The sequence below is a fragment of the Epinephelus fuscoguttatus genome, linkage group LG23 (assembly GCF_011397635.1).
Source record: "Epinephelus fuscoguttatus linkage group LG23, E.fuscoguttatus.final_Chr_v1".
Lineage (NCBI taxonomy): Eukaryota > Metazoa > Chordata > Actinopteri > Perciformes > Serranidae > Epinephelus > Epinephelus fuscoguttatus.
This window is the reverse complement of record NC_064774.1, coordinates 5,429,621-5,456,359: the sequence shown is the minus strand read 5'-3', so window position 1 is coordinate 5,456,359 and position 26,739 is coordinate 5,429,621. Positions and strand designations below refer to the sequence as shown.

General features: G+C 42.9%; 2 protein-coding genes across 4 annotated transcripts; one reads left to right on the top strand and one right to left on the bottom strand.

Moving 5' to 3' along the window:
- The first annotated feature begins 2,930 nt into the window (after positions 1–2,930).
- Positions 2,931–16,956, top strand: LOC125883860 (complement factor I-like). Of its 2 annotated transcripts, none has more exons than XM_049568469.1 (17): positions 2,931–3,194; positions 3,768–4,042; positions 4,592–4,745; positions 5,461–5,524; positions 5,617–5,779; positions 6,016–6,218; positions 8,083–8,190; positions 8,278–8,400; positions 10,103–10,138; positions 10,220–10,240; positions 11,116–11,258; positions 12,531–12,634; positions 13,278–13,382; positions 13,484–13,659; positions 13,752–13,853; positions 13,956–14,104; positions 16,709–16,956. In XM_049568469.1, the coding sequence occupies exons 1-17, from the start codon at positions 3,135–3,137 to the stop codon at positions 16,775–16,777; spliced, it is 2,055 nt and encodes a 684-aa protein (XP_049424426.1). In that variant the 5' UTR covers positions 2,931–3,134; the 3' UTR covers positions 16,778–16,956. The 2 variants fall into 2 exon arrangements, with proteins under 2 accessions (XP_049424426.1, XP_049424425.1); XM_049568468.1 differs by having other exon boundaries at positions 3,723–4,042.
- Positions 16,957–17,310: 354 nt separating this feature from the next.
- LOC125883861 (calcium uniporter protein, mitochondrial-like) lies at positions 17,311–23,495 on the bottom strand. 2 transcript variants are annotated; one of them, XM_049568470.1, is made up of 9 exons: positions 23,235–23,495; positions 22,525–22,585; positions 22,188–22,355; positions 19,287–19,391; positions 18,991–19,148; positions 18,674–18,780; positions 18,187–18,283; positions 17,654–17,770; positions 17,311–17,529 (listed from the first exon to the last, which is right to left on the bottom strand). In XM_049568470.1, the coding sequence occupies exons 1-9, from the start codon at positions 23,298–23,300 to the stop codon at positions 17,458–17,460; spliced, it is 951 nt and encodes a 316-aa protein (XP_049424427.1). In that variant the 5' UTR covers positions 23,301–23,495; the 3' UTR covers positions 17,311–17,457. The 2 variants fall into 2 exon arrangements, 1 of the variants encoding a protein (XP_049424427.1); XR_007448603.1 differs by lacking the exon at positions 17,311–17,529 and having other exon boundaries at positions 17,939–18,283.
- Between the last annotated feature and the right edge of the window lie 3,244 nt (positions 23,496–26,739).

Genomic DNA, 26,739 nt, shown 5'->3' with positions numbered 1-26,739 from the left:
TGATGAAAAAGAGGGAAAAAAGTGATTCCCCCGACACCCTGTTGTCACTAGACTACTACCTTAATGTAAAGAGTTCTAATTACTTCCTATGATAAGCAAGCATACTGCATCACAGAAAGTGCAGAGAATATTTAAGTTCTCATCTTGTTTTATTTCAGACCTTAACAACATTGCTGAGTCAAACAGGTTCTGTAGCTTTACAAAAGGAATACGCTACAACTTCTGTAACAGTGAATAAATGAAATATAAAACAATAAAATGTGTGCTTCCTGTTTTACAGAGGTAGCTGTACAAAACAGACATCTTCTGTTAAAATAAGTGCTTCCAGTGCACAAAGTGCAATCTCTTACTGTGACGTAAATGTACTAATATACTTACAACTGTAAGACTTTTGAAACTAGTATGGTTTAACCCACTGGTAACAAAAAAGTGCAATCTGCAAACTGTAAAGTTGCATCAACTCCTGAATGAAACTAAAACAGTCCACTGTGAAAATGAAAACTATAACTGTGTAGCCTCTAACACTGGCCAGTCATTCGCCATCCTCATCCTCCATCCCCTCTCCCTCAACCTCCATCTCCTCCCCCTCCTCTATCTCCTCCCCCTCCACCACGTCACCTCATAACGTTCCCAAGGCAACAGGGGAAAATGGCTGCTCTTGTGTGAAGTAAATGCAACATTTTTCAGCGTTCTGCTAAGACATATGTGACTTTTTTGCAACGAAAATGCGGGGATTATGAAATCATGCAAGCCTTGCATATTTCGTGCATTTTGCATGGAAATCGGCGATTTATGCGGCCAAAGTGCGGCATCTTTGAAAAAATGCGGCCCCCGCATAAATATGTGGACTTTGGCTGATTATGTGTTGAATTATGCGATTGCATAATTGCATTTTTCTGGAGGGACTGATATATACTCCACTGCAATTATTTGTTATTTTTAGTTACGAGTTACTTTACAAATTCTGATTTTTTTTTTCTCATAAATATTAGATTACACAAGTGAAGCTGAAATAATTTGACAAAAAACTAACTGGGCACTATTTTGATGAGTCATTTTTCATGGAAAAACCATCTAATGGACTTTTCCGAGTGACAGAGTACTTTTACAGTTTGGCATTAATAATTTTACTTAAGTAAAGGATCTGAATACGTCTTCCACACTGACACTAATGTTCCACTATTTTCATGCCAGAAATGGTCGTGGCCGCAGGTACTATGTTTAAGGTTATCCGTCCATCTATATCATCCCTGTAACACATTATCTCAAAAACACCTCAAGGAAATTTCTTTTTTGGCACAAACATCCACTTGGACTGAAAATAAACTGATTTTGTGGTCAAAGGTCAAAGGGACTTCACAAAATATGATCTGAGTCATAACTCAAGAATCCATTTGCTATTTATGACAAATACTTTTATTATTTATTATTATTTATTCTAAATTTGATGTGGATCATGTGAACAGTTTGTTCCATTTGGATATTCTAAAGTAGGCCTTATTCACAATGTAGCATTTCAAATTAAGATGTGGGGTATGCTGCTGTGATTCTGGTTTTAATAACATTATTTGGACATGTATACAACGCAGCTGGAATACGCGTCCCAGTCTGGGTTTTTACATCAGTTTGTGACACACGGCCTCTTTTCTGTCTGTTTGAGTTCAGCTCTGTGTGTTGTACACAAACCAACTCGCCAACACTTTGAAGGCTGTTGTAAAGGTACATGCCCCCATTATCGTATTGATCATGTGTGTGTAGCAGGAGGCTTGGGTGGTTTGTGGTTTTGTGTGTGTACATGTAGGAAAACCCAGACTCAGAGGTCTGACGGCCTCACAGATAAAGTCAACTGTGATTTTGAAACACTTTTTTTTATTGATTGAATGTTGAACATTAACTTATTTGTACTTCCATCCATCTCTCCTGTTCAGGGTCGCCTGTCCCAGCATGAGTAGGCCATTTCCCAGCAGACGCTTTGACTTGTCATAGTTGGAAAAGCACAGGTGTTACTAATAACATTAATGATGGCTCTGCTCTCTTTAAATGTCTATGTGCCTATAAACTATGACAACATGACAGTGAGCCAGCAAGTGCAACACCAGGACTTCAAACCAGATTTATTATAGTTAATGGTGTGGGGATCGGCTGCAGACTGATTTGGCAGACATGGCTGCCATCTTGTTTTTACATGGAATAGTGTATTGTGGTTTGTGCACAAAAAAGTGTCCATGAATGAGGACAGTAGGTTAATCAGAATCAAGTATAGGGTGCAGGAAACCCCAAATGTCCTCATATGAGGATGCAGGGTCTCAGCATGTAAAAATAAAAAAACTAAATTGAATACTGAAGCTAGTAAAACTAACCTACAATGAAACATTTTTAAACAAACTAAACTGAAACAAGTAAACCCGCTCTGTAAACTCACTGAAACTGAACAGGACTGAAAACAAAAATTATTAACAAAACGTAAAAATTCCAAACTTTGCTAACGTGACTTCAAACTGGCACAGCTAAATTAAAGTCAGCTGTGATACACTGTATTATTTACACCTGTGACTTTCCTACTGTAACCTGTCAAAAGCGCTCACGATCACATTTGCAGGAATCTTTCTTGTTCACGCCGACACACAAATTTTAGCCTCCAGTTTGTCTGACCTGAACTTTTCTGGCCTGTAGAAGGAAACGAATGCAGCCAGTTCGGGTTCAGACATCGACCATCAGTATTGAGTCACTGTGCTGCCAAATATTTGTGTTGTGTTATGTGGTTACTGGAATATGTGTTTTCGCACACAAACAGCACCTCCCCTGACTCAGTACAGAGCATGGCCAGTTAGCAGAATCACACTGGAGTCTGTGTGCACATGTTTGTGTCAACACTGACAAGACAAGCTAATGATTGATTGATGACATCATCAGTGGACAGAGGACATATCAAACCGTCAGTCACATTGCTCCCTTACAGAGATAATTACTGTTTCTCTGTCTCAATCTGCAGCTGTTTCTCCTTTGTAAAATATATTTTATTATTTCTTCTTTTTTTTGCCCAGCAGTGACGAGTTTTTCAGCACACAAGGAGAAAGAAGATTTTTGTAAGAAGCTGAACTGTGGAGGAACGCAGACTGTTTGTCTTTGTCAGGATGAAATCAGCCGGAGTTTCTCTTGTCTTGGTGTCTCTTATCGTCTTTCACTCTGAAACAGTGAGTTAACTCATGCGGTCTTTTACTCTCATTTTTTCTTTTACTGTATTTCTACATTTATTTATTTGTGTTTTTATCACTTAATTAGGATTTCTGACCATGTATTTGTCTTGACGTTGCTTTACACAGGACAAAGATTATGTAGAATAATGTTATATTGAGTGGTCATATTTGACTTTGGCTTGTAAACTGCAGAGGTGGGACCAAGTCATTGTTTTGCAAAGTCACAAATAAGCCTCAAGTCTTTGCAGTCAAGCCCTAAGGCGAGTTATGTAACGGTATTACATTGTTATTGCTTCACAGCGTACAGGTGCAGCATTCTGGACTATTTTCAACAAAAGATAAAACAGCTGCTGAGTTTAACAAGCAACAAATACCTGTATTTTTACAGACATATAAAGTCGTATATCATCTGCATAAAAATTTAACGGGACAAAAGCCAGAGCTGCAGATGATGTGCATTATCATGTTCTTTTGTATCCTGCTCTGTTGATTTCTAAGCATATTGCACTTCAATTGCTTTTGCAGTGTTCAGGTTATCGAGATAATAACCATGAATTATGGCCAGAGCAGGTCCGGCACACCTCTGGGATCGAACAGGTTCGGCACACCTCTGGGATCGAACAGGTCCGGCAAACCTCAGGGATCGAACAGGTCTGGCAAACCTCAGGGATCGAACAGGTCCGGCAGTTCCCAAACACTGAACAGATCACAAAGACCTCAGAGACCCCACAGTTATCAACCCCAACCCCAGCTCCAACCCCACTGGTTACCAGCCCCGCCCCCACAGCTCCTCAAACACCTAAGAACGACGAGTTTCTGGGTTCACCTGAGTGTCTAGAAAAGAAGTAAGTGTATTTTGAATGTCTGGGCTTCCTCCTTTTGTTGTTTAGTTATCTTTGTTAGTTTCTACGGGCTGTTATATTTGTAATTTACTTTTTTGCATTCTTGCATATTTTTTGATAAATTCAGAGGTCTGCTAATTTATCACAGTTTTAAGGGACTAATTCTCGATCACCAGGCAGTAGAAAGACGGTCACTACAACTGTATTTACTTTGTGATTTGAGCCCAAAAGTTGAGTCTGGTTCCAGTGCGACCTGCGAAGTCCATCACAAAGAAAGGGAAGCAAAGGAAATGTGACATGAAGGAGAAAATCCAACAAAGAGTTCAATTTCTGAGACAGTGTACCCACTCAGTTTTGGATAAATTGTTGCCTCCACACACTGCAGGAACAAAACTGTTTTCAGTCTCACATTTTCAAAATCGGTTAAGGGTTGAAACATCTTAATGTTGCCTGGCTTAAGGCCTACTGCTACAAACATTCATTCAGTTTTCTTAGTTCACTGTAATGATCTGTGTATAAATAGAGTATGATCTATCTTCCATCATTTATCAGGTTTACTCGTGCGTCATGTGACCTGGTGTTCTGTCCTCCATGGCAGCGGTGCATCGAAGGACAATGCTCCTGTAAACCACCCTACCTGTGTCCCGCTGAGAATGTGACTGCAGTTTGTGGACGGGACAATAGAAACTACCGCTCCTACTGCCAGGTTAGTGTGTGTATTGGGTTGGGTATCGACAGCTGGTCTGGAATTGGAGCTGGTTATGGAACAACAAATGCTCACTTGTTTTATGCATTGTCTTCTTTAAAGATCCACTTCCATTTTCACAGGAAATTTTAACGTTTACTTACAGTCTCGCACTACGTCGGTACAACACCGACAATTGACAATTTCTTCTTTCAACAACACACACAAACATGTGGTTACGTTTAGGAAAAACAAAACAGGGTCTGGCTTTACAGTCTTACAGGAAGTGGACACCGGCTTCCTGGGTCAAAGTTGATAGTTGTTGTTCCCACCTGCCCTACTCTGACATTCGCCACGTTAACTTACATTGTTGTCCGGTCGTGTTTCCCCCTGACGCCGCCGGTCGCCGTTACACAATAACAGCGACCAGCCATGTATCATGCCGACATAAAAGGATGGCTTTTGTTGTTGATCTTTGACGCCGGAAGTGTCTACCCAAGCACCAGTATTCAACGACTTCAGAGTGAGACCAGGTTGCCGAACCACTTGAAAAGATGTGAAATTGATCACCAGGCTCTGAAATGAAATCAGGATCACTGAAACCTCATTACAGGCCTTTAAAATGTTGCTTATTCCAATAATGCAACCGTTTTCTTAGTCATAAGTTTTAGACAAAAAAAATATATACAAAGAAAGTCACAAAATTTTGATTTATTTTACTCAATCTGTTTTCCAGGTGATGGCTTACTCATGTCTGACCAAGAAACCCGCCATGTCCCACTTTGGAAAAAATTGCGGAGGTTGGCTCTCACAGACACATGCAATGCCTGCAGTACATTTGGCATCATTCCTGCTCGTAGTTAACGTAACCTTTATCTCTCTCTCACCACAGCCTCTTACCCCAAGTACAGTAGCTCAATTGACCGGCAGACGGGAGTTATCCGGGTCTCCATTCCTGATGACCGCTCTGGAGTTGCGGAGGAGTTCCTGGTGTGTAAGAAGATTTGGAACATGGCAACAGCTAACGTGGTCTGCAAGGAACATGGGAATTCACTGTGAGAGGAGATATGTTTCTATATATTATAATGCATGTTTACAATATGCATCGTGTACTGGTATGTTTAACTACGTGCCAAAATGGAGACCATAAAATTGTGGGATGAATTTACCTTGACATCAACTGCTAGCGAACAGCACAAACTCCAAAAGTGGTTCAGTATATTTTGTACCTCCAGTATGACTTGTGTGCTTGTGTGTGTGTGTGTGTGTGTGTGTGTGTTTGTGCTTACAGTGGTGCATTGAGTGTTGATTTTACGTCATACCAGACGCTGTTAACCTACCATCCCCAAAACCAGCTTCCAGGCAGCTGTGTTAGCATCCACTGCCAAGGTTATGAGTCCTCCCTGGCTGAGTGTGTAATCTACGACAAGATCCGGATTGGCGGCAGGAAGGTCGCTACGGTAACCTGTTATGACACATCCCGAGAACCAAAAGGTCAGTATGTACTGATTCTACTCATTTCTATTGGTTCACTCCTTTCATCTTTTATCTAAACACATCTTGATCGAACAACACGAACATATCAATCTTTCTAATCTTTCACATCAAAACAAAGAAGCAATGTGAATTTGTGACGTTACAGCACCTGCTTAATAAAAGGTTTTGATGTGAACAGATTCACAGTTAGCGATGCTAGTTTCCAACATGTACCAGGAACCACTGACCCACAGCAGCAGTTTATCAGAGGTGAAATCATTCTATAACCTGTAAGTGACTGTAAGCTATTTTATTGAGTTTCCTTTTGGTGAATTTCTCTGAGTGAGTTTGAGTTCCCTCTGCAGTATAGTTATGCAATGTAAATGTCTGGGGCTGCAGGTTAGACACATACAGTCTTTTTCAAAATAAAGTTACGTCAGTGGAACACCTCATATTTACATTCATTTCCCCGTGCAACAAAAGCACGTGGTTAGGTTTAGAAGAAAACCATCATGGTTTGGCTCAACATTCACACAGGAAGACAATTTGTTCTTATTACCAAGTTGTCAAATACGGCTGCTTTGTCAGGGATTTTGACGTCCGACACAGATGCCAAAAGCCGCCTTTTGTGGTTGTATGTTACGGTTTCATGCCCCTACCCTACTGACGGACGGACTTGTCCCTCCAAACCATTCATGCTAACATTAACCCTCGACAAAGTATCAACTGACGCCAGTGTTTTTCATCAACACTTTAAAGTAGATACAGAAAACTTTTTAGGTAACGTAGCTAGCATGCTAGCTATGCTAGCTAATGCTGGCAACCACAAAAAAACAACTATGATCCATTGTCCGATAATCTAAACAAAGAACACGCCTTCTTGCCGTGGTCCTTCTAAAATGAGCAGTAGCTGAAGTTACTATATTTGATTACAATCAGGGAGTTGATGCGTAGGTGCTGGCTAGCACTAGCATAGCTAGCTAGTTGAAATGTTGACTACTTCCACTACTGTGAAGTGATTGTCTGAATTAAAACCTGGTAAGTGTTTGACTGACAGGGGGTTGTGAGCCTCTGATTGGCCACATGAAGAGATTGACAGATACCCCGTCCGCTCAAACTTGCGCATGCACACATCTAAAACGGTTGCACTGCAGATGAATGATACTGTGGCCAGATGGAATCTTTTGCAGTGTTATGATATGCCGCCGTTTGACCGGATTGCACCTGTTGTGGCAGTGTGATCCGTGGGTGACAGCGTCAGGTAAAAATGGAAAAGAGTCGGATGATACGCTGCTGGATGGCGTCAGCTTGAAACGTTGCCGATAACAGTGTAAGATGAGGAGCAATAAAGTCCACATAGGGCGGGTGGTCGATTGGTCCAACAAACCCTGGACTTTCACCCGGGAAGTCGATGATCGCTTCCTTTATGAATGTAGATCCAAACCATGTTAAATGAGGGCGGGTTGGGAAGTGAACAGCAGCATCCCAGGTGAAAGTCCAGGGTTTGTTGGATCCACCTTCCTTCCTTTCACCTGTCCCTCATTACCCTTCCTGCAGTGGGTTTAGTCTGTGTGTTCCCTGGTCTCTTTGTGTCCAGTGTTCCAGTAACATCTCTCAGTAAATCTCCGTCAGTATTTGATCCTGTAGCTCTGATCAGGTCTTCAACTCAGTGTTTTTGACACCTCTGCTTGCTCTGACACTGACTCCTGTGTGCTGATACGCTGCTTGTTAAGTAAACCTGTTTTTCTGTGCTGAGTCCTGCATCTGTTGTACCAGTGTCACAGTGATTATTTATTTGAGGACGCTCCACTGTGATCGTGGTGGTCATTGTATCACGCTCTCCTTTCCAGTATCGTCACAGTATCTCATCTTTGTGTTTCAGAGGAAAAGTGTGGCTTCACCTGTGCAAACTCAAAGTGTGTGGCTCTGAGCCAGACTTGTGATGGAATCGATGACTGTGGCGACCGCAGTGACGAGATGTGCTGCAAAGGTAAACACACACACACACACACACACAAATAGATTTTAAGACCCTGCAAGTCCTGTCTGTCACTGTGTGAATTATTGTGTGTGTCAGGTTGCAGGAACAATGCTTTCCTCTGCAAGACGGGTGTGTGTGTGCATCTGGATGCACTCAACGACGGACAGATTGACTGTCTGGCTGGCGAGGACGAAATAGAGAAACACACCAAGGAATTCAGTGAGATACACACAAAGACATTTTAATATTTTAGAAAGAGAGAGACGACTGGGTGCTCTGTACAATCAAACGTAGATCCAAACCTGTTCAATATGTGACATGTCTCCAGTATGAAGCTAGGGCTGACCTGCCTGCAGCCCGTGAGCGCGCGCTATATTAAATAATAGGGCACTCAGACAGCGTCAAACAACGTCAAAATACGTCCACTAAAAGTGCATTTTTTTCACACAGATAGGCTCGGATTGTTAGTATAATTATCTGACAACATAACGGAAAGGAGAAATGAACGTCTGTGTTTACCTTTAGCTGGATTCAGACATGTTCCTCTGCCTGTTGCTGCTCCCTCTCTCTCCTCGTCCGCTCTTCAGTTTCAATGAGCTCTGCGTCCGTGTACGTCCGTGTACTCCGTGTTCAAATAAATACGGACGCTCATCAAATTCAAATGGCTCATCCAGATCCAGTTGGTCAAAATCGGGTACAAATTCAGCCATGTTTGCAGTGGCAAGTCAAAACACTCAGTCAGAGAGTGAAAGTCTGGCTCTGAAATCTCACGTCTTGCAAGATTTGAGTTGTTGCAGGAAGTTACTGCTGGAGTGACCTTACAAACACCAGGAGTTACTCTGTTTGAGTAGTACTCTGAGCTAATTTCATCTGCATGTGTGCACATTTTCTGAAAGCTTATGATTATGGATGAAACTGAGCAGCACCACAGGAAATAATGGGGCAAGTATAGCATTGTCCAAATGAGATATGACCATGGTTTTAAGGTACACTGTGATGCCATTTGAAAGTTGACAACTTTATTTTAGATATTTTCAAAGGTTTTACACAAACTTCCATTTAAAAAACAATGGTTTCAAGTCGGGTTGTGGTGGTCAAACTCAACTTTATTTTACTTTTTTTACATACTTTCTTTAATAATAATAATAATAATAATAATAATTCTATAAGGCAGTGACATGGTTGTACCATGAAAGTTTCACACTGTTACAACCCCAGATACGACTGTTGGAGACATTTTAAAAATAGGGGGATGAAATTATTTAATAATATAGTGTAAATTTTTCTCCGTTCACATGTGGCGATGTATTTTACAGCCTCACAGACCACCGCCGACTCGACTCCTCCACTGTCGTCTTGTTTTGTTTTACTTTGCCCTCCGGCGCCATCAGGTGGACGGAGGTATGAGGGCAGTGACAGTCACAACGTTTGAATTAACAGGATCTATTTTTGTACGTAAAGGGAGTAGAAATGGGCCTCAAGTGTAGTCTGATGAGACCAAAAAGTTTGTGATAAATCTTTAATACATTTTAAACAGACAAACTTTGGGAACTGAAATATTTCACAATAAATTACACTATTTTATCCTTAGAGGCTATATTTAAGTGAATTCAGAATTTTATTGTGAAATTCGTGCAGGTAAATATAATAATTTTACAGGAGCACACTGTTAAATCACAGTAATGTCCTGGCAGAACTACGGTGAGATCACAGTATACTGTGCTGCCAGTTCACAATAATTTACTGTAAAAATAAAATGGTAACTTACTGTAACGCAGCTAGTAGCCAGTAATTTACTGTGAATGTACAGTCACATATTTAACAGCGTGCAGTAATCTTGTTGCTGTTGATTCTGACAGTTTTCCACCATCTGTCTGATTTGATTTTGTAATAATCGTTTTGTCTCCTCTGTTCTCCACAGAGTCGAGCGCGACACACCAACCACCCAAGAACTCAGGTATACCTGGAACTGAGGTGTAAACTGTTGCTGTTAGTGGTGAAGATGATAATGACTTTGTTTTTGTTCTCCTTTTTTCAGAATACATCTCTCCAAAAACAGGTATGCAGCCCAGACAGTAACACTTGTAGTATATCAGAAGTAATGGTGCACCTTAAGGCCAAAAGTATGTGGACATCCATGTTGGGAGCAGATTCCTGCACCCAGGTTCATCTGATGGAGAGCCTGAAACCAAAAAGAGGGGGCTGTTATGGCAGCAGATTAACGGACATGGTTTTGACATTACTCAAGTCCAAGTCCAGTTTCTTTATGGGGGAGTTTTTCCTTATCCGCTGTCGTATGCTGTGAAGCCTCTGAGGCAGATTGTGATTTGTGATATTCGGCTTTATAAATAAAATTGAACTGAAAATTGAAAACAGTTAACAAGTCAAGCCTCAAATCGCTTTACAACCAGTCAGGGTACGGCCTGTGTCCAAGTCCTGCACCGACTTGGGTACCCAACAGGTAACCAACAGAACACAACTGTGTAACAGGGAAAAATATGTAAAGATGAGCTCCACGCGGGCGGACACTGAGTGGGAACTTTTTTGTATTTTTCAGAATAAAACAGAGTAACGATGTGCAGTATATGTTTAATAATTTGACAGTTCCTTATTATTATTTTGAAAGTCAGTGACACAAGTGTAACCTTTGACCCCGTCGTCACATTGGTCACCGACATGGAGGACTCCAGGCATGAAACTTTGCAGCCCGAGGGTGCGGGTCAGGTCATGGGACTTTTACTAGCAGGTGTGGGCGAGTGCAGCTTTGACGTAGACATAATGACGGGTATAATTAAGGGTCAGTTCTGGGACTGAGCTTTACGAGTACGGGTCGGTTCAGGGATTCAGAGATGGACCCGTGCAGGACTCTGTGTGTCCTCCAGATCTCATCAGTGCTGAATATGAATTACAACACTTCTGTGCATGTTTGTCCAGAAATGATCAACGACAGGCGTTTTCTGGAGTCCCAGTTGTACTGCGGGATTCCCAATGCGACCACAGTGGACGATGAGGAGGTGGAGGACCGAGTAAGCCACGGCCGATACAAGAGAGTGGTGGGAGGAATCCCAGCAAAACCGGTCAGTTAGAAACACACCTGTCTGTCTTATTACACTTACCAGTACATCTGTGTGTTGCTATCATCATCATCATCATCATCATCATCAGCTGTTACATCAGTTCTCAAGTTGATTCCCTCCTGTAATCGAATTCTTTTTAAACTTTAGATCAACCTAGTTCCCGATCGCCTGCTCTGACAAGTTGAAGTGATTGTGAAACTTAAAGGGCAACTTTGGTTTTTTTCAACCTGGACCCCATATGCTCATGTGTTTCAGGGCTGTTTCTGGTGAAACAAAAAGGATCTTTAACACAAAGCTCTATCTCTGTAGGGATCCTTTCATAAGTGACAAATTAAACACTTTGACACTCGGCTCAGTGCTGGACCAGTTTCCAAAGGCTCCACTTCACTCAGCTGCCCGATAAACCCGCTGCTTCTTCCCACTTTAACCTGAATAACAAACCAGGGCTCGGTGCTCCGGTTGGATCCAAACGGAGAGCCGGGGCTAGCTCAGAGACTAGCGGAGGCTAACTGGCTGTGCTTCCCTCCGGTCATGCTGCGGCTAACGCTCCGCTAGCCGCTCCCAGCTAGCTCCGGTTTGTTATTCAGGTTAAAGTGTGAAGAAGCAGCGGGTCTGTGGGGCAGCTGAGTGAAGTGGAGCCTGAGGAGGAAGCACCGGTTAGCCCCGGTTTCACTACAGGCAGATTCACTCGCTACAGGGGCGAGGAAATAAAACCTGAACAGCCAATCAGAGTGATCTCTCTCACTGACAAGCTCTGCCGCTGATTCAACATGCTCAATCGGCCGAAAAGTCGCCAACGCCAAAGTGCTGACAGTGCGGGACACACCGCAAAAACTAGACCGACAGACGCTCACCGACGGCCCGACTTTGGTCGACGGCCGACCGTCAGCTTGGTGTGTCAGGGCCTTAAGTGCTGTCATGGTGAAAACAGGGTCCAGGTTGAAAACTTGTAAACTTGTAACCTGTAAAATACAATATGCAGCCAGTCCTCTCATTACCCTCATTCAGCCGTAGTGCTACGGGACTGGTTCATTAGATCTGTGACGTAACAAACCCCGTCAGTCTGAATCTGTCTTCCTGAGACTGTTGTTAGTACCCTGCAGTTCCAAGGCGGTAATGCCATGGTGCTGACTGCTTATTTGCTCAAATAAACACTTCATGGATGTGTTAACAAGGTTAAACATTTATTTTCATTGGACATAAAACTTGAAGCAAATTGCAAATACTGTATTTTTCTTGTAGTTTCAAATGAAACCCTTTGGTGTCCTGCAGACTCAGATCCAGTGGCAGATTGCTCTGGAGGAGAACCGCAAGATCGACTGTGGAGGCGCTTACATCGGAGGGTGCTGGGTACTCACTGCTGCTCACTGCGTCAGGTACGACCGGTGTTCAGTAACAAGTAAAAGATGAAGCAGTGGTGTCAGTGTGAAATATTCCCCCAAATGGATCCCTTACAGACTTGTTGACTCAAGCCCTAAGCCCTTACAGACCTAGGACCAATTCCATTTCTTCCCATTAGCCCTTAGTCTCTTTCTCCAGGCCTTTGGTGGATTGTTCCCTCCAGGTTGTGAGAGTTAGTGAAGGAGTTCAAGCATCTCGGGGTCTACTATCAACTTCACAAACACTCTGAATACATTGCTCTTCTTAATGGGTTCAGTTGACTATTTAATCTGCAGTTTCCTATGACCTGTGTCCCAAACACACACCATGTGAAACTGTACGTGGGCACCTGTGCACTCAGTGGGTATGGACTAGTTATATTAATTTCCATTTCTGCCCACTGAGTCCTGCACACTGGAGCTTTAACTACAAAGTCGCCTTCCTCTTAAGCTGATTAAACTCTTAAAAACCTTCTTGGATCAGCTGGAAGAGTTGGCGTCACAAAGCACAGAATGTTGAAACTACCCAGCAGTAAAGAAAGGAGTTAAAATGAGAAGGATCTTAAACATGTACAGCAGTTAACATGTTTTACATTTGTTAATGGCATCAACAGTGTCTTGCCTCTCTCTGTCTCCTCAGACCCCACCCGTCTGCATTCAAGGTGAAGTTCTCTCTCTGGAAGAAGTCTCGAGCTCAGAACACGACTGACATCGTTCCTGTTGAAGAAATTCGCATCCACCCAAAGTATGTATGGACCTGAACCCTCAGTCACTGCACGTGCACTTAAACTTTACGTGACCTGTAACAGAGCACGAGACCCATGTGTGTGTCTGAATGATTTGCAGGTACAATGCCAACACCTATGAGAACGACATCGCTCTGGTGTTGCTGAAGAAGCTTCCATTCACGGACATATGTCTGGAGGACAACCCGGCCGTCAGCGCCGTCTGCATTCCCTGGTCCACCCAGCTCTTTCAGCCCAACCACACCTGCAGCATCTCTGGATGGGGACGAACTGCAAGTACGTGTTTCATCGACTGGAACTTTATGAAGTGACGTTAGAGTCAGTGAGCTCCTCTGGTGATTAAATGAACCTGTTCAACCTGTCGACAGGTGGCAGATCAGCTCAGGTGTTGCTCTGGGCCAACGTGTCCCTCATCACAGACTGCCAGAGGTTTTACAAAGATCGCTACAAACCCGGCATGATGTGCGCAGGTGGGTGTGTGTGTGTGTGTGTGTGTGTGTGATGGATGAGATGTGAACACACAAGCTGCTTCATAGACACATGAGTGTAGGTGTTAATGTGTGTGTGTGCAGGTGATCTGGAGGGCAGTGTGGACTCGTGTCAAGGGGACAGTGGAGGTCCGCTGGTCTGTGAAGATGAACTGGGGGTTTCATACCTGTGGGGCCTCGTCAGCTGGGGAGAGAGGTGTGGAGCGCCGGGATTCCCTGGAGTTTATACGCAGGTAAATACACAGGAGAAGTACATGTACACATATATACACACACACACACAGGAAGTAGAATTAAAGCTGCAGGCAGTGAACGGGCATCTGCGTACGCATCAGGAGCGCTGGCAGGATTCAGGTTGTTGGGGCAGCGTGTTCACATGGAAGTCGGACACTGTGCAGGAGTTAGATGGTATTTCCTGCATTGAGTACGTGGAGCTAAAATACTACTTCCTGTGCTCACTGTGTCGTGCTAGAAGACACTGATGCTCATTTCCTGTTGTCAGTAGATGGCGCTATGACTTTGAGTCAATATGAGCATGTAGACGTCTTCAGGCTTGGACTCTTTTCCAGCATGTGATATGTGGGGCAGTTTTCGTGTTCCAAGAGCTTCAGGTGTCATTTCGAAACATGCAAACTGCCCGCCTTGCCACGGACATGCTGTTCTTTAAAAACAAGAACGCTTGACGATTCAGCATCATGAAGGTTTGGGGATTCTGCTGCCCAAATTTGAGATGGATCTGTTGAATCCTGTGGGAGGAGTTTCGTAGAGATCCATACCAGTGCAGCCCAGTTCAGACCAAGGATTGGTGACCAAACTGTTTTAGAACGTTGCAGAGAAAAGTGTCAGCGGTGTGAGCTGGCCGGTCTGAGGTTGAGTTGAGCCAGTTGATGGTGTCACCTGACACTCAGCTGGTCAAATGGTCGGCGGCTGGTTTTAAAGCACGTCACCTGTTTCAACAGCCAATCAGCTTGTAGTGAAGTCCGCTGGTCAAGACAAAATTTACCGGCGGGTTTTTACAACCTTGCCGAACGTCACACTGCAAGTGGTCGCCTGTTTTAACCCCTCTTGGTGCAAATCTTTGATTTGAACTAGACTGAGTGCGTAAAATGTCATGTTTTGACGTGACCTATGACATCATCGAACTATCAACTATTTCTTCACAATTTAATGTCACATTGATCGGAGGGTTATACCACCCAAATTTGAAACAAATCTGAAAAACACCCTCTGGGAGGAGTTTGAAAAAGTTCATATGAAATACATGAAAAATGGACAAGATCTAAAACGGCCAACTTCCAGATGGGCGGAGCCAATGAAACCCAGTGAGAAATGTGTCCAAAAATGGTGAGAGCAACACAAACTTTTTGTGAATGTAAAGGTAAAACGACATCACAAACTAGCGGCGACGAAAGCCGACTGTTGCGTCGTCTACGTCGCCTCACGTCGCCCTGTGTCAGTTGCATTTGAACACACTACACGGACTACATCCGACGGCCAAGTAGCACGTACGTTCTGCGCCTGCGTGAGAGAGAGAGCGGAGTGAGAGAGTGGTACATCCTGTCAGCCGAGGGGTTTCCTATCTGTGCAGCCGAGCACCGCAGCACCTCCACGGACTATTACATCCAGACGGTCCCGGTGTTTCCTCCTCAGGCTCCACTTCACTCAGCTGCCCGATAAACCCGCTGCTTCTTCCCACTTTAACCTGAATAACAAACCAGGGCTCGGTGCTCTGGTTGGATCCAAACGGAGAGCCGGGGCTAGCTCAGAGACTAGCGGAGGCTAACTGGCTGTGCTTCCCTCCGGTCATGCTTCCCTCCAGCTAGCTCCGGTTTATTATTCAGGTTAAAGTGTGAAGAAGCAGCGGGTCTGTGGGGCAGCTGAGTGAAGTGGAGCCTGAGGAGGAAGCACCGGTTAGCCCCGGTTTCACTACAGGCAGATTCATTCGCTACAGGGGCGAGGAAATAAAACCTGAACAGCCAATGAGAGTGATCTCTCTCACCGACAAGCTCCGCTGCCGATTCAACATGCTCAATCGGCCGATAAGTCGCAGATGCCAAAGTGCTGACGGTGCGGGACACACTGAAAAAACTAGGCCGACAGACGGCCCGACTTTGGGCGACAGCCGACCGTTGGCTTGGTGTGTCAGGGCCTTAAGAGCAATTTCGCCTCTTCACCTCCGTGTATTAGGGGGCACAACGGAGCTCGCTAATCACTATAAAGTCACATGATGTTCACAGGTTTGAGTGCGGGTGCTAAGTTTAATGAGTTGAAGTATGGCAGGGGCGTCCAAGCCCAGTTAGACCTTTGAATCAAAATGCTGCTGGTTTGAACATGTGTTCAAAGTTTTGTGAGTCTCAGTTCATCCTGTCTAAAACATGCTGGTAAAATGAAATGTAACTCACAAAATCCAAAATGGCTGACATACGTTGGGCTAAAAAATTTCACCCAAATTTTATATGCTGTTGAAGATGAGAGCAATGTTTTAGTCAAACTTTGTGATCATTGGAGGAACATTATTCCACTGGGGCATGGATATGGGGCGCTATAGAGCCCACTGGTGACACCAGAGCCCCGTCACTACAGAACCCTGATGTCTGTGCCAAACTCCATGAGTCTTCGGCCATCTTAGACCCCTAAAAAATGAGACTGCACCACAAATAAATCTCTATAAACACTCCTTCCTTCCACTCTCAGTGCCAGGGTCTGTTTGTACTGAGGTCAGATCTTACAAACACACAGCTGACAGTAAATTTATTTCATTGTTTGCTTTTATATTTATATTTTCACGTGTTCACTAATGAAGTGACATCAGTATTAACTCTGTCTCTCTCTGACAGGTCGCTCATTACTTTGAGTGGATCAGACGTCAAACAGGGTGGCCTGCAGTCACCAGGTTCAACTTCTGATAAGGCCAACACACACACACACACACACACACACACACACACACACACACACAGATACACACAGAAGTGTTAAGAGTCAAGCTGTTTTCATTTTAAAACTCACATACTTTAATGGCCCATGATTTGTTTACTGATTTTATCAAAATTACATTTTGTGTTAAATAAAATATTTTTCCTGACGTGTGTTTGAAGCTAATTTGTTTCCACAGCTGTCAATAAAAACAGTTTTATATGTAATGAAAACAAAAGTATTGTTTCTACAGTCAGCACATTTTGTTCAATAACAAAAAAATGATTTGCACTCTTTCCTTCTTTGTATGTTTGTGCTGCAGCTGAAGCACAGTGTCCCTCAGGATATATATAAGGTCTTAACTTTTCTTAATAGAAACCTGTTTGTGCCAGTAAGAGCCGGATGTGTCACCAAAAATATTTAAGGGTCCTATAGGAAGCTGAAAATAAGGGATTTTGACACATAACATACTTAAACATTCATTTAAAAAACAAATACCAAAAAATGCTGCAGGGACATAAACTTAGAAAATGTAGTTTTTTATTTTTCTGTCAGTCATCAGACAGCTGAGCGAAGCGTGTGCTACAAAGAAACTTGTTTTTCTAGAGAGTACAAAAAAATGTGCAAAATTTACATTTAATGTCACAAAAAAAAGACCAAAGTAAAAATGTCAGGCGGCTCTCTGAGGCTGATCCACCTGCCGCCGAATGGCAGATCTCAAACTCCTCAGATCACTCTCCACCTGCGCACACACACACACACACACACACACACACACACACAGTTTATGATTACTACAATTTTATTAATAACAATTAATCATAAAAAAAAAAAAAGAAAATTGTGTGTGCGTGTGTGTCCATCACCTTTGCCAGCTCGTCTTTGAGCTCGTTGTATTTTTGAACATTGAACTTCTGTCCCTGTGCTCGCTGGTGGAAGAAGTGAAGGAACTGACGATCCCTCGCTTGCGTATACAGGCAGTCCTGCACACACACACACACACACACACACACACACACACTGATCATTAACCCCGCCCCCTCCATGTTAGTACATGACATCAGCCAAACTCAAAACTCAAGGTTATATAAATGTTTTCCAAAGGTGGTTTCAGCCATCTTAAGATCTTAAGTCGTTCTTATCACACTCACTTTCCTGTCATCAGTTACTTGAGGCTGCAAAAAGGGGGATGTGATGTCATGATTGACAACTCTGTGAGCCAATCAGTGTTCAGCTCACGATAAAGCCAGACTCTGGCTCCGAATGACGTCAGCAGCACAAGACGGCGGCGGCCACATCTGGTATATTTGGGCTTCATTTGTGTACAGGGGGAGGAAGAGGAGACACACTGTCCATCTTCGTATACAGTCTGTGGTCGTCACGGAGACGGGGCTCCTACCTGTTTGGTGAGGATGTAGTAGGCGAAGAAGATCATGCTGGTGGTGTAGGAGATGAAGTAGGTGACTGGTTCCATGACGTCCCAGGCGAACACGTACCTGCCAACACACACACACACATTGAACATGGTCACAGCTTCCCTGAGTGCAGCAAAGGTTCAGGTTTGTTCATGCAGCCGGCGCCAGAGGAAAAAGTTGGCTCTGTACATTTCTACAAACCATAAATACATTTGTACGCTTTGTATGTTTATCTATGTTTTTAGGTGACGTAGTGTCTGAGCTGACTCATCAGGAGGTGGAGGAGATGGTGGACATTGCTTTATAGCGAGCCGCCGCTGTTTCTCTGTCGACTGAACCACAAACATGATGTTTTCCAAACCATGAAAACAAAGATTAATGTGTCCGGTACATAATAACACACAAACATATCGGCAGTTTGCAGACACGAACAGTGCCAACATTAATCTGGTGATTGGGCTGGTTCATTACCAGGTGAGGTAACCCAGGAATCCTCCCTGCAGCGACAGGTAGGCAAGCCCCGCCCACCCCAGCAACCATGCTCTCTTGTCCGCCGCCTTCGCTAACTTGATTTGCACCTGTACACACACACACACACACATACACACACACACAGGTTTATTCATATTTATTCTGAATGTCTTTTTAGCGTCTGAGTCGTATCGTGTTGTGTTGAGCACAGGAAGTACTCCGATCCTTCAGTTCAATACAAGTAGAAATGCCACCCCTGGTTGTCAGTGTGTAACCGCAGCAGTATTTGGTGTGCAGCAGTGTGTGATGTGTGTTACCGTCTCGAGCGGCTGCAGCTGCTCCCTGAGCTGCTCCTGTCTGATCAGCAGCTCTGTGTGTTTGATGTGCTGCTGCTGAGGAAGAGTCAGAGCCGAGTGCAGCAGACGGACCACGTACTTCATGTCGTCCACACCCAACACGTGTTCATGAGACGAACCTGACGGACAGACGGGTCAGTGGTGTTCCTTTGATCACACACACTGAACGCCACATGTTAATACTTCCACGTTTTGTGTCTTTATGCTAAGCTAAGCTAACTTCATCCCTCACACACACACACACACGAAGGTCGTACCTTGTCCAAGCGAGCGGACGTTGTGTGTGACGTCATTGATGACCAGCTGAAAATCTTCTGTCAGAACAGTTTCCATGAAGGTGCATGAAGAGATTCTCTGTCCGTCTGAGGAGACAAAGGAAAGTTTAGTTTCATGTTTTCATAACTTTGTGTCAGTCTGTGTGAGGACCAGTTTGACTTTTAGATGTTCGAACATGTGAGGAAATTGAGATTTTTTTTTTGGACAATTACATTTTGAGGACGCTGAAACATTTTAAGACAACAGAGACATTTTTTAAAAGTGAGGAAGTGTTTGGGGTCTGAAGACACTGTGTGCAGCGGGGATATATTTTAAAAGTATGGACATATAACGAGATTGATTGCATTTTGGAAAGTGAGGTATTTGTTGTAGGTGAAGATATATTTATAGGGAAGGGTTATTTGTGAAAAGCGAGGACATTTTTGCAAAGAAGGAACATATTTAGAAAATGTGGGCATTTTTTCAAAACTGAAAATATTTTTGGAAAGTTAAATTAAAAAGTTAAAAACGTTTTGGAAAGTGAGGACATTTGTGAACTGCAGAGTTTTCTTTTTAAAATGACATTTAAGGGGTTGGATGACATTTTGGCAAGTGAGAATATTTGTTGACATTTCTTGTAGGTGAGGATATTTTTATAAGACAGGGACATATTTAGAAAATGTGGACATTTTTGAAACCAAAAATAGTGGAAAGTGAAAACATTTTAGAAAGTGTGGACAGGTGTGACATTTCTCTTGAGTAGGGACATTTTAAAAAACAAAGGACATGCTGGAAGTGAGTATTTGTCAAAAGTGAGAAAAATTTTTGGCAGCAAAAATATTTTTCAAAAGTGAGAGTTTTCTTTTTAAAATGACATTTAAGGGGTTGGATGACATTTTGTAAAGTGAGAATATTTGTTGACATTTCTTGTAGGTGAGGATATTTTTTATAAGGCAGGGACATATTTAGAAAATGTGGACATTTTTAAAACCAAAAATATTCTTGGAGAGTGAAGACATTTCCTAAAGTGTGGACAGGTGTGACATTTCTCTAAAGTAGGAACATTTTAAAAAAACAAAAAACATTTTGGAAAGTGTGAGAGTTTGTCAACTTTGGCAGCAAAAATATTTTTCAAAAGTGAGAGGATTTTCAAAGTGAAAATATTTTTGGAAAGAAGAGACATTTATAAAAGCGAGAACATCGTGGAAAGCGTTGACATTTTTAGAAAGTGAGGACACTCGTGCACAGCAAGAATATTAAAAGTAGTGACATTTAAAGAACTTTGAAAACTAAGAATATTTGTTGCAAGTGAGGACGTTTTGGAAAATGGAGACAGTTTTAAAAAATGAGTCATTTTTTAAAAGTTTGGACATATAAGGAAATTGATTACATTTTGGAAAGTGAGGATGTTCTTGGAAAGTGTAGAGACATCATTTTGGAGACCTGAGGACATTTGTTGTGGGTGAGGATATATTTATAGGGAAGGGACATTTGTGGAAAGGGAGGACATTTTTGTAAAGAGGAGACATATTTAGAAAATGTGGACATTTTATGGAACTGAAGATATTCTTGAACAGTAAAGACATTTCAGAAAGTGTGGACAATTGTGGACAGGAGGGACTTTTCTTTCAACTAGGGACAATTAAAGAAAATTACATTTGTGGAAAGTAAGGACATTTTTATAAAGGGGACGTATTTAGAAAATGCGGACTTTTTTTTCAAAACTGAAAATATTTTTGGAAAGTTAAAATGTGTGAACGTTTTGGAAAGTGAGGACATTTGTGAACTGCAGAGATTTCTTTTTACAATGACATTTAAGTGGTTGGATGACATTTTGGCAAGTGAGAATATTTGTTGACATTTGTTGTAGGTGAGGATATTTTTATAAGACAGGGACATATTTAGAAAATGTGGACATTTTTGAAACTAAAAAAATTCTTGGAAAGTGAAAACATTTTAGAAAGTGTGGAAAGGTGTGACATTTCTCTTGAGTAGGGACATTTTAAAAAACAAAGGACATGTTTTCAAAAGTTTGGACAATTGTGGACAGGAGGGACTTTTCCTTCAAGTAGGGACATTTACAGAAAATTACATTTGTGAAAAGTGAGGACATTTTTGCAAAGATGGGACGTATTTAGAAAATGTGGACATTTTTTCAAAACTGAAAATATTTTTGGAAAGTTAAGTTAAAAAGTGTGAACATTTTGTAAAGTGAGAAAATTTGTGGACATTTGTTGTAGGTGAGGATATTTTTATAAGGCAGGGACATTTTTAGAAAATGTGAACATTTTTGAAACCAAAAAAATTCTTGGAAAGTGAAAACATTTTAGAAAGTGTGGACAGGTGTGACATTTCTCTAAAATAGGAACATTTTAAAAAACAAAGAACATTTTGGAAAGTGTGAGAGTTTGTTAACTTTGGCAGCAAAAATATTTTTCAAAAGTGAGAGGATTTTCAAAGTGAAAATATTTTTGGAAAGAAGAGACATTTATAAAAGCAAGAACATTGTGGAAAGCGTTGACATTTTTAGAAACTGAGGACATTCGTGCACAGCAAGAATATTAAAAGTAGTGACATTTAAAGAAATTTGAAAAATAAGAGTATTTGTTACAAGTTAGGACGTTTTGGAAAATGGAGACAGTTTTGGGAAGTGGGGACATTTGTAGGAAGCAGGAATATTTTTCAAGAGTGAGTAATTTTTATAAAAAAGTTCGGACATTTTTGGATGACAAGAACGTTTTAAGAAAGTGAGGAAGTTTGATTTGTTCCAAAGGCTGAAAATTATGACTTGAATTCAGATTAAAGGTCAGAATTAGTTTAAGGATCAGGTTCTGGGATTGTGAATTTGGTCCTTACAAGTGTGTGTGTGTGTGTGTGTGTGTGTGTGTGTGTGTGTGTGTTACCTCCATTGAGCAGGGTGGCGGTGTGCACCCCGGGGTCCTTTGCTTTGATGTCATGCAGCAGGTCACCGACCGTGGTCAACATGGGCGTCAGAGTGAAACGACGCTGCTGACCTGTGGGGAGGCGCAGAGAGAGGACCGGCCGGCCGAGGCTGTAACGCACAGACACATCTGACAGGGACAGAGACAGGGACAGAGACAGGGACAGAGACAGGGCGGGGGGGGGGTTTAAATACCGACAGGTGAGACAGAGACACAGAGCTGCTGCCAGGCTGTAGACTCTTAGTTTACAGGCCTTTATGGTGCTTTAACTGAGACGGTTTGCAGATGATGCAGTTACCTTCAGATGGAGCTTGGCTGCTGTAACTGGACACACCGTACGCAGACCAGACCCAACTGGACTGAGAGAGAACAGCACATTGTTACATTCATGACTCAGACTGCTGAGTTGAAGTCAGGAAAACGAACACACCCTCACGTTAGTGTTTGAGCATGAACACACTGTCGAGTCCTTTTATTGCCTCAACCTCACCAAACCTTCAGCACAGAGGCGGCAGATTGGGAAACACTCATACTGATCATTTTCTAGATAAAAAGGTGTGGCTGCACAAACAATGGAGGTTAGAGACGAGCTGAACGGCTGAGAGGCACACAGAGGTATGTGTTGTACGGCTGCAGGACATAACACGCACACACACACACTCCTGTCTCATGCTCACAGCAGCAGCAGCAGTATTAACACCACCACTATCAGTAAAGTTGCAGTATATTGCAGCTGTTCCAATACTGGAGGTAGCACCAGAGGAAGTTGCATAATTCAGTACCAGCACTAACAGTACGCGGCTCAGCAGTGTTTATGTTCTTGACACAAATGTACAAATGTTTGATTTTGTTCAAATGTTGATGCATTAACAGATTTAAAGAACGTCACACCTAAACCCATCAGGAAAATGACCATTCCTGTACCGAACAAAGGGTGAAGAGTCTCTCCAGACTAGACACTTTACGTGATGTCTGAAAGCTGTTAAACTTTCAACATTTTAAACTCACCGTGTAGATTCTGACTCTTGCAGGCCGAGAGCAGCGGACACCAAACCTGCAGAGGGATCTGAACATGGCGAGACGTCGAGCCGACAGAGAGATGTGAAGACTCTTTGTGAACCGGCTGACACCTCGAGTCAGAAATGTTCAGGCAAGTAGAAACAGGTTTCATGACAGGCTGAGCCGCAGGAAGAGGGGCGAGGAAGTTAACCCTCTCCTGACTCATTCACAGCTCATGTTTCACCTGAACACAGTTTGTTCTCTGGCAGGAAATCCTTCTTCACACAGGAAGTGACTGACTCAAACCAACAAGTCATAAAGTCTGCTCGCGGCAAACGAAAAGACAATAAGAGAGAATGTTTTAAACAAAAGTCTTTATTCCTTTCATGTGGAAATGCTTCATACTTCATCTGCACTGCACAAATTACACACTGAATGTCTCTGTAGAAAACTTGTCTCAAACTGCTCTAAAACATTTTCTTCTGTTTTTAAATTTGAGTTCTGACTAAAAACACTCGGTTAAACGTTTAAGTAAAAGAAAAAAAAACTGAGTTGCACTTCCTGTTTCCTCCCGATGATGTCGTTCTTCATTTAAAACCCTTGTAAAACAAACAGACCCTGAAGAATGCCACTCCATCTTGCAGCCAATTTTTCCTGGTGGCCACTTGCTGTATTACAGCTAAAAAAATCCCTGCAGCCCAGAAGTGATTTTCCCCATAGACCACCATCATAAAGAGACGTCTGTAAACTGTTGAAAGGACATCTCCAGATGCCGCTCTGTCAGCTTCGCTAAATTTGTGCCAACTCTGCTAAATTGAGGCTCTTATGTCTATTTTGCAAGTGTAGGTGGTGCTTTCTGTGGTTGCTTTGGACGGTGGTGACATGTGGCTGCGAGTCACTCATAAGGACGAGGACATCAACTCACCAGTCAGTAAACTCTTCTTCTGCTGACTTCTAGCTGGCAGCTAGCTTGCCTGGTCGAGGGTGAAAATGTTTTGTTAGGTCACGGTGACCTTGACCATGACCTAACACTTGGACACTTCAGTCCAAGTGAACATTTGTGCCAAGTTTGAGGAAACTCCCTCGAGGCATTCTTGAGATGTCACATTCATGAGAATGGACACAGGTCACAGTGGCCTTTGACCTTCAACCACCAAATTGTAAACGTTAATTGTTGAGTAAAAGTGTTCGTTTGTGCCAAATTTGAAGAAATTCCGTTGAGAGGTTCTTGAGATATTAAGCCCCTTTTACACTGCCAAATTTTCGGCAAATGTTGGGCCGTTGTGCCAGCAAGCTGCGAGCATTTAGACACACGGAGTTGATCCGAGGTGCCCAATTTTCCGCCTCGTAGGGTAGACATATTGGCCACGGGAGGAGCTGCTGATGATGACGTGTGACCCACTGGCGGTGGATAAACAGGAAACAGCTGATAGCAGGAATTAGCGAGCAGCTAGTAGCAAGAGGGAAACACAAACCTGACAGACACTGTAAAGATGAGCAACTGGGGAGACAAGGAATTGCGCGCCCTCCTTGTCCTCGCAAACGAAGAGGCCATTAACCGTCAGATGACGGGGACGGTGAAGGACGGGCCGACTTACGAGAGAATCACCGAAGGACTGACCAGCCGCGGCTTCCCTCCCACGTCACTGTTTACGTCACACGCTGAGCTACACGTTTTGTTACTTGCTCACGCCCCCCATTGCCCCGAAAAAGGCACATTATGTATAAACAGAAGTAAGTAGGCGGCATTTTGCTGCACTCCCTGATTTTGTTTTTATACTGCCAATGCTGAAAAAAGACTGATTGGGCTTTCCTGCAAATTTGCACAACTCCTGTTTAAAAAGGGCTTTACATTCATGAGAAATGAGACGGACACAGGTCATGGTGACCTTGACCTCTGACCTTCAACTACCAAATTGTAATCAGTTCATTGCCGAGTCAGAGTGGATGTTGTGCCAAATTTTAAGACATTCCCTCAAGATTCTTGAGATATCGCGTTCACGTTCACGACGATGAGACAGACAAGGTCACAGTGACCTTGACCTTTGACCTATGAACACCAAATTCTAATCAGTTCATTGTTGAGTTCCAGTTGGTCTTTGCCAAATTTTAAAAAATCTTCCCTCAAGGCGTTCTCGAGATATTGTGTTTATGAGAATGGGATGGATGGACAACATGAAAACATGGTGCCTCTGGACATGGCTATCACCAGTGTGGAGGAATTAAAGACCTTCAACAAACATTTCCCATGAGCCCACTGACCTTTGCAGGTTAAAGAAGTTGCAGGGTAGCTCAGACATGTCTGTAATAACAGCAGGACAGTCGAGTGCTTGTGCTACGTTCACATGCAAGAGGGTTTTTTCCGTGTCTGAAAAGTGCCTCTGATGGCCAGCAGGGGGCGACTCCACTTCTCTCTTGATTTATGACCTCAGTAAACCTTTTCCTGACGAGTTCATGATCTCAGTCTCTGGTTTCAGGTCTTCTTCAACACGGCATGACGTCATTTTGTAAATTCTGCTCCCATTTAGAGGAAAATACACCATTAAGCGGGGGAGGCTTTAGGGCGTGGCTACCCTTTGATTGACAAGTTGCTACCATTGCAACCTGTCAATCAAAATATAAGTGTAGAATCTTCCTCGTCTCCACCCTCTCATCCAAATACAGTAACTTCTGACTCCAGAAATCCAAGAAAGCAGCTTAAGATGCCGGACTCAAGGCTTACCTTGAACCTTGAATGTACCTGAACTGTATCAACAGTTGGTCTTGCTACAGCTGACGGCCAACTCAGCAGGTGTGTCCTGCGCCTGTGCGACAGGGAATAACTCCACACCAGCAGATGGCAGTAGTTTGTATCAGAGTCCTGCACGAGTCCATTTATGAAAACCAGCAGGAGACCAATATGACCACGAGGTCAAAGGTTACACTTGTGCCACTGACTTTCAAAATAAAAGGAACTGCAGCTTGATAATAGTGAATGAGATGTTAAACCATTACACATATACTGCACAGCTTTTAACTTTGTTTTAGTCTGAAAAATAAAACATTGATTTTTGCTCCCACCCGCTGCCCGCCAACATGGAGTTCATTTTTACCTGTCAATTTATATATAAATATATATATATTTTTTTTACCTGTTACACAACTTCACACAAGTTACTGGACCCAGTGCAGGACTCTGGTCTATGTTCATTACTCAAAAAGGGAAACAGGAAGACTGTCATGGTGCTAATTAGCCAGTTAGCATAAGTATTTACCGCGCACCAGTGAACAACAACACAAACATTCAGAAAGTGTTTCTGCTAACGAGTTCAACAGATAAAAAATATTCTTATGTCAAAGAACAAGTTTGTTTTGGTCTCACTCCCTCTGGACTGCAGGTCTTTTTGTTTACTTTCCTCACTTCAGTTTCTCTTCTGGTGTGCTGAACCAGAAGAGAACTTTCAGTGCCAGATGGGCTCAGCCAGCGCCGATATCGATACGACATGCTGAATCAGCAGAGACACAGAGGACAAGG